General features: G+C 39.0%; 1 protein-coding gene across 1 annotated transcript in view; it reads left to right on the top strand.

Moving 5' to 3' along the window:
• Positions 1-7624, top strand: part of LOC136247804 (collagen alpha-1(III) chain-like) — a 20380-nt gene extending 12756 nt beyond the window's left edge. The window contains exons 19-28 of the mRNA XM_066039631.1: positions 606-784; positions 1571-1634; positions 1993-2180; positions 3020-3173; positions 3383-3562; positions 3994-4155; positions 5123-5221; positions 5471-5650; positions 6102-6670; positions 7249-7624. Coding sequence (XP_065895703.1) covers positions 606-784; positions 1571-1634; positions 1993-2180; positions 3020-3173; positions 3383-3562; positions 3994-4155; positions 5123-5221; positions 5471-5650; positions 6102-6670; positions 7249-7482 — 2009 coding nt within the window. The 3' untranslated portion in view covers positions 7483-7624. The remainder of the gene's footprint in view (positions 1-605; positions 785-1570; positions 1635-1992; positions 2181-3019; positions 3174-3382; positions 3563-3993; positions 4156-5122; positions 5222-5470; positions 5651-6101; positions 6671-7248) is intronic.
• Positions 7625-8206: the final 582 nt, after the last annotated feature.

The following is an 8206-nucleotide window of genomic DNA, read 5'->3' as shown; positions in this document are numbered from 1 at the left end:
GATCTAGTATGTGTGTTCACACACACACACCATAATATGTTATAGAAAGTTGTATTACAATAATCATGTGTGCCTAACAGTGAGAGAAACATTTTTGGGTATACATATCTGCATGCCATACAGTAGAGTAGCAGTGAATAGAATGCAGTTAATTGGCTATCACAGCTACTTTTTAGGATTAAAGTATCATATTCACTACTCAGTACTGAAATGTTGTCACAAGTCACCTAAATGTACAGTAACCCCACCCTTTAAAATGTGTAAACCTAACAAATGCCAGTCCAGTAGTCCAGTCCAGTGATTAGACACTACCCTATTGTTTGTTTGCTTACTTAACGGAGGAGTTGTACTTATTTAGATGTAAAAACTGATATTAAACTTTAAAAAATTCCATTCCAGTATTCGACCATTCCAGTAGTCCATTCCACTGTTTATACACTCCCATATTGACTTCTTTCCTGCAACTGTTACAATAGGCACTCCTTACACACTGTAGTACAACCCAGCTGACATCTATCCACCATCATACATATGCAGTCCTGACACTTCTAATATGATCATATACACATATGATTCTCAAATATTTTTGTCATTTTAATTTATAGGACAGAAAGGTGACGATGGAGAAACAGGACCCCGCGGACCCAATGGACGTGTTGGAGTGGCCGGACCTCCTGGACCAGATGGTGAAAATGGATTGGATGGAGTTGACGGCTCCCCTGGCATGAAGGGTGATGTGGGGAACCTGGACCTGAAGGTATCCAAGGACCAAAAGGAGAGCCAGGTAAACATTTGTACCAAAATCATGTTAAGAATTCTTTGTGTACATACTGTATCTAATTCAGTGGTATCGAGCATGGAGTGTATGGAGAAAACTCCCTCTCTTCCACTTTCAATTACACTCTTCAGTGTGCATAATATTACAGTGAAACTGCTCTCCAAATTAAGGACACAATAGAAAATCATAAGATGGACAAACATTTTGGGTCCAACAGATCCACTAATATTGATCTGGCCTACTCCGAGGGTCGCTTGGAGTCTGGCGGCCTTGTTTGATTGCTGGTATTTCCAGCTGTCCAGCACTTTAACACCTAGTGCTGGGGGTGGTGGCAAGGGCAGTCCATCTAGCCTGGGAAAGACAAAAAAAGCAGGTCTGGTTAGTACATTTTTACCTCTAAAAGAGAAAAACATCTTTGTTAAAACAAGAATTCTGGTGTTAAAGTGTCCATTTTAGAGAGGTTCCGCTGTATACAAAATACATACAGAGAAGTTGTCTTAATGCTGATTTCAGCAAGAGAGATCACAAAAACACAACACAGTTAAAAATCTATTAGTACAGCGATTGCATACAATGCATTTGATTAATTTAAATTTGTGTGAAGTTTTTAAATTAAAATCAACAAGTATGTATACACATTGTTTAGACCACTTAGATACAATTAAGACACGCAATGCTACGATTCCTTAGTGGATAAACAACCCTGAAGGATCTGTGTGATAATAAGCGATGTGGAGCTGAGGTGATTATTACATCAGAAAAACCCTAGCAATGCACGTTACATGTACTTAGACAAAGGCCCCTGTTGCTGGAATTTTGTTGGAAACTCACAAAGTATACAATTTGTTTGTCACAGGTATCTTACCCAGTAAGATACCTGTGTACAGGTCTTTTATCAGAATAAAAGCCCTACATACTTTACAAATATCGTCCAAAACCCGTTGTCTAATGTCATTTCACACTTTAAAGAGGTATATAAATGCCACATAGCACAGCTAACAGTGCTCAGGAATGCATTAAAAAGAAACAGAGGTAGTATATATTATCTTAAATATAAGAGGAGTGTATTTTTGATATGGGAGTGTATTTTTGATATGTGACTGTCTCCTCAACAACCTGCCTAGTTCGCATATAGCCTCATTTTATAGTGTTCAAAGTACTGCATGTATTAGCACTACTTATATTAAATTGTTTGTGTTGTTGCTATTATGAAGGTAATGATGGGGAACGGGGACTTCCCGGAGACAATGGTGCTAATGGTAGAAACGGTGTTGATGGAAGTGATGGGCAAAAGGGACAGAAAGGAGACTCAGGAGAGAGTGGAAATGATGGAATTGATGGTATTCCTGGAACACAAGGAGAACCGGGTAACCCAGGTGTTGCTGGCCTTCAAGGACCTAAGGTAACACATAGTCATCTGTATACCCTTATGTATAGTGTGTCTGTGTGCGTGTGTGTGTGCATGTATGTGTGTTCTACATATGTGGCCGAATTTTGGAAAACCGTCGATATACATACGATAGTACTTTTGTAATAAAACGCATTTAAAAACTATGGGTAAAAAACGCAAGCTTCAGAAAAAAAATTACACAAGTTTTTATGGCCTTACTGGTGGGCGAATTAAGCCTCCAATCGATACATCCTGGGTATCATCGTGTTCGCCTGTTCATAGGGAGTACAAAAATCTTTGTTTCATCTCCATACACGAAAGAATTTCAAAGCTACAGACGTTTGTTTACGTTGCGGTGATGAAAGAATTTACCGACGATCATTTTTCAGTTAACTTGCCTTCCTTCTCGACCACAGAAGCATGTTTGAGGAAAACCTATACCTTAGTGGATGCATTAATTCATGGCGAACGCAATGAGCCAATATCCAAATTCGTACGCCGTTGTATTAGTAAGTTATGATGGTTTATGTAAGCGCCTGTAGATTCTTTTCTCGATAGCTGCTGTACATATCAATTTATTTGCTCGTCCGGCTGTCTAGTGCTGTATTTCCAACGTTGCTTAACTTATGAAGCTGAAACTTAGCTAGTCCATTCCTCTGTCCCTGTAGAAAACAAAGAACAAATAAAATGCATTTTGAAAATTGTGCGGATATCGACGGTTTTCTAAAATTAGGTCACATATATACAGTACATGCCCATGATATAATACAAAGTGGGTGTACAATACTGTATGTATGTAACTTTTCAAGCTACCCATTGTAAATACTTCATATGGTTGTCATCATGTATAGGGTGAACCAGGCCTTGCTGCTGCTGAAGGTGCTAAGGGCTCCCAAGGTGATCGCGGTGAGAAAGGAATGAAGGGAGAGGCTGGAGCTGATGGATTGCCAGGAGTAGCTGGACCAAAGGGAGACGATGGTAACGATGGCGCACAAGGACCACAAGGTACTGTTACTTGAAATTTTTACACAACTACATATTCCATGTCTGGTCAATTTATGATTCAAGCGTATGTAGCTTATTGGCTTTAAGGTTGTAAAATTGTAAGCCATATAATGCATCAACTGACATAGTAAAGCACCACAACATTAGCATGCACAAAGCACATTTCTGTGCACATTTATTCAGACATGTTTTGTGCTGTGACTGTGCAGGTGATACTGGTATGAAGGGACAGAAAGGCGAGCTGGGAGCACAGGGTCTGAATGGTAACCCTGGTAGGGATGGATCAAATGGAGCAAGGGGACCTAAAGGAGACGATGGTGTTGATGGTAGTCCTGGAGCACGGGGCATGAAAGGAGAGCCTGGTGAAGCTGGACCAATAGGACCTAAAGGTACATATAGCAGTTTATTATCACTTACAGCGTACTGTAACTGCTCAATCAGGACAGCCTGAACTTTGATACAGGACATTTTCCATGGTCCATTAGAACATTGCAGATTTTGGTGTTTGTGTGTGAAAAGTTTTCAATGTCACTATCATGGTCCCAAGTCCTCAAGGTTCTACTGAATATCTTTGTGTGCATCCATGCATTGAGAACCTGACTTAGTTTTTGATATGTTTGTTTTCTCTTTAATATTGTGAATACTAGAGCAATAGTTTTTCCGTACAAATGCACCTTGAATCAGTGTGTAAGAATTTTTCACTTTTTTGTGTAAATGGGATCATAGGTAATATACAACAGTAAGTTTATTACTGTAAGTATGGCATGTGCTTTTAGTGTGTTATGGAGTTTGTTCAAAATAATGATTTTGTTCTCTTAAGGTGATGGAGGAGACAGGGGTTTACAAGGAGAAACAGGACCGACCGGTCCACAAGGCATGAAGGGAGATGCTGGCGATACAGGAGAAACTGGCTTAACAGGTACACCTGGTAATGATGGCCCAGCTGGTGAGAAAGGTGACACAGGTCCTACAGGACCAATAGGTACGTGTGTGTGTGTGTGTGTTCACACAGTAGATACAAACGTTTGTGTACTTATACTTGTATATACTCACTGTAGCATGAATGTTTTGGTATAATATGCCAGTACATCCCGTTAATGCACATAGTAAATTTTTGAAATTCAATTCCATTTTTCTACTGAGCTTTTTGCTCAGCCAGTGAGTCTATGCTCACTGAAACATGTTTGTATACGTTGTCATTTTAAGTACTTAAGTATGCAGCACTAATTTTTAAACCAAGTGACGCCCACAGCCACAAAGGATGGCTGTGGTGAGTGCCTAGCTTCCTTAAATTGTGTGTGCATGTGTATTAAACTGTCAGGAAGGTAAGCTTTGCATTAAGGCAGTCAATTTGTGCCACTTTGAAACGCTGGTAAAGTGAATTTATTGTGATAGCCATTTCCAATAGGCTCTATGGCAAAAAACTGAAAAACAACGTAGTATGTTTGTCTATATTTGTTTGTCTTTCTGCACCCACATAGCAAAACTTTGTATGCTAAAATCAGCCTGTGCATGTGTATTAAACTGTCAGGAAGGTAAGCTTTGCATTAAGGCAGTCAATTTGTGCCACTTTGAAACACTGGTAAAGTGAATTTATAGTGATAGCCATTTCCAATAGGCTCTATGGCAAAAAACTGAAAAACAATGTAGCTGTCCTTGGGAATAACGAATTCCTTCAAGTTAAAGTTGAAAAGCGGCATGTCTCATTTACAATCCTGTATGTACGTATGTGTGAACAAAAATTCAGAGCAACTTTGCATGGGAACCTGATTTGTTGAAAGTAGCACAACATCGGCTTGTTAATAACTGCATATACCTACCTGTACATGTGCTTTATGACAATCCTATAACTGTACTCTCACAATAAACAAGCTGACATGCTATTGATGTTAAATACGTATGTATGTACAAATTGTACAATATGTTTAGCAGTTATTTATGATACACAGGTCCAAAGGGTGACACTGGAGATAATGGAGCTCGAGGTCAAAGAGGACGACAAGGTGATCCAGGACCAGTGGGACCAAATGGAGATCAGGGAATGAAAGGTAACAACATACTCTCTATACTAACCCTTTATATCAATAAACTTCTTTTTTTTAAGTAACTGCCATGGAACTTTTCATGATTATTTTGTCACCAGTTTTAAATATGTATGTGTACTGTAGGTAGAGTGCATATTATAGTAGTGATAGAGTCTGTGTGTGAGCCTTACTTATTGTGTGGTGTATATAGGAATTCCACAACTTATAGTGCAACTTCAATAAACAGTAATACCAGTATTGCTTTATCTTTAGGTTCAATTGGAGAGAAGGGTATGAGAGGTAACCCTGGTTTATCTGGGAAGCCGGGAGATCCTGGAATACCTGGAACGAATGGGATGAAAGGAGAAAGTGGTACTCCAGGAGCCAAAGGTGAACCAGGAAGAGATGGCATTAATGGAAGATCAGGACCACCAGGAAAAATGGGACTGCAAGGTAAGTATGCATGTATGTGTGTATATCCCACAACATTGGACATGCACCTGGTTTCTGAAATCATTTTTCCAAAATGCTAGTTTTTTTAGTTTGTGCTAGTATATGTGAGCAAAACATTTCATGTTTGTGTTATGTGAGAAAAACGTTTAGTGCATGCAGCCTGTATGTAGGAAATGAACACTGTATAGACCTTATATTAAACTTTTGCAATACTCTAAAGCAGCTTCTTTTTGCTGAATAAAAGTACTGGTGAAGTAGGTCTCTACAGACTATCTGAACTGCCTCTTTAATTGTAACTGGCAAACTGTAGCTGGCCTTTTTGATGCCTGCTAGAACTGTTTTGCAGTATCCCTTCAAGTACAAAAAGCCTTAGGACTTTGTCTAGCTAATTTTCAAAAGCACATCTGTAGTGCAGTTAGCACAAGATCAACTTGTTTTTACTTATTCCTAGGTGAAAAGGGTATGCTAGGCCCTCAAGGGATGAAGGGTGAACTTGGAGGTGATGGTCCAGCAGGGTCAGATGGTCCAAGAGGAATGAAGGGAAGCAAAGGAGATATTGGTGTACCTGGTGGTCGTGGTGAATCAGGAACTCCCTTCAACCTCATCACACTACACAGTCAGACCAACAGTACTCCAGCATGTCCGGCTGGATCAGTGCGATTGTGGGAAGGATACAGTATGGGCTTCACTGATGGTGATGGCTTTGGCCATGGCCAAGACTTAGGAAAACCTGGCTCTTGTGCGCGTCGCTTTAATACGATACCTTTCATGATGTGCCGTGGTAGAGGAGAGAATGCCAGATGCCATTACTCATTCCGCAGTGAGAAAACTTACTGGCTGTCTACAAATGCTGCTGTTGACAGTGAAGAGATCCCCATGGATGAAAATGAAGATCACATATCTCGTTGTTCAGTGTGTGAAATTGATTCTGCCATTCTTACTGTCCACAGTCAGTCTAACTCAATACCTGACTGCCCATCAACATGGCAGAGTGTATGGACAGGGTACAGTTTCCTAATGGTAAGTTGCTGAGATTTTATTCTCATACTATTATTCTTTTCTATCCAATGGTCTGCAGTGCTGTACATTGCTATATAGACCACATGCGCACTAAGGCATGGTCCGGCGAAAAGGTGCTATGGATTCAGATTTCACGATGATTTACGGGGGGGGGGGGGATTTCAGAGGGAAATGAGGGCAAAAAGTATCTAGTGTTCTGTTGAAAAAAAACCTTCCCTGGGTGGCATGCAAAAAGTATGTTATGTACTTTTACCTAGTAACTTACTTTTTAACAGCACACCTCTGTTTTTCAATATGAATACTTCACATTACATTTATTTTAATTCCTAGCATGGAACGAATATGTTTTTGCCCTCAAAAAAATGGTAAATGTGCCATTTCGATGATGTATTAAAGTGCCACGCCTTATTGCGCACAGGGTCTATATGGATGAACAACATTGTGTTAAATTCAACAAAAGTAATATAGTCCTGATTTTGAAGGATCTTATTTTACAATCCAAAACTTGTATAGTGTATTAGCCATCCTGCTAAGTTGTTTCTACATGTTTAGTAATTGTTATTATTATTATTTTTCAGAATACTGGAGTTGGTTCTGAAGGTAGTGGCCAACAGCTGGAATCACCAGGCTCCTGTCTTACAGAATTCCGTACCCAACCATTTGTGGAATGCAATGCCAAAGCTATCTGCCACTACTACCAAGATAACCTGAGCTTCTGGCTGGTGTCTATTGATGGATTACCAATGGAAAGAACTGATGCTGATGGTGCATTAGACAGACTTAGTAGGTGTCGAGTGTGTCGCAAATCTTAGAAGAACCCCCTCACAACGACATAGTATTTGTACATACATGCATATACTTATATTTTGTATGAAAAGACTGATACATAATAATATTATTGTTTGTCATATTATTGAATTGTGAAAAAAATTATACCAGTAACCAACCTTGAAATTTGTTGCCTGGATCATATGTGTGACACACCAAATGTTTTATTAGAGATTTTCAGTATAAAATCAGTGGACTAGACTAGCTACAGGTATAGTGTATGCTTAATAGTGATGTTTTCATACTCTTAACTTACGCAATGAGGTGTTTGCATTACTATTATACTGAACTGGATTTTTTGTTTTATTGTCTTATACTATAGTGCAACCAGGCATAAACCTCCAAACTTATTTTACTTCCTCGCCCACGCATTTATTTCTATATGCCACTAGATACATTGTATAATGTTTTTATCCTTTCATGTGTTGCTTTGCTCATTAGTATTTCATAATTTTTTGTTTTTTTTGTGGTTATACATATTTGCAGTGTCTCAGAGCGTACTTTATTGTGGTTTTCAACAAATTTCACAGAAAAATCCATAATCTGACTTTACGATGTCATAAAACAAAAACTAAAAAGAAATTTACAAAACCCCAGCTGACTGTTCCATGATGGGAAACAGGGAGTTGACTGTTCTATTCATACTATATCAACATACTCTAATAGAACAGTCAACTTACGATTAACAAGATTGTTAGAACAAAATTA

This window comes from Dysidea avara, chromosome 1 (assembly GCF_963678975.1).
Source record: "Dysidea avara chromosome 1, odDysAvar1.4, whole genome shotgun sequence".
NCBI lineage: Eukaryota > Metazoa > Porifera > Demospongiae > Dictyoceratida > Dysideidae > Dysidea > Dysidea avara.
This window is presented reverse-complemented; position numbering and strand designations above follow the sequence as displayed.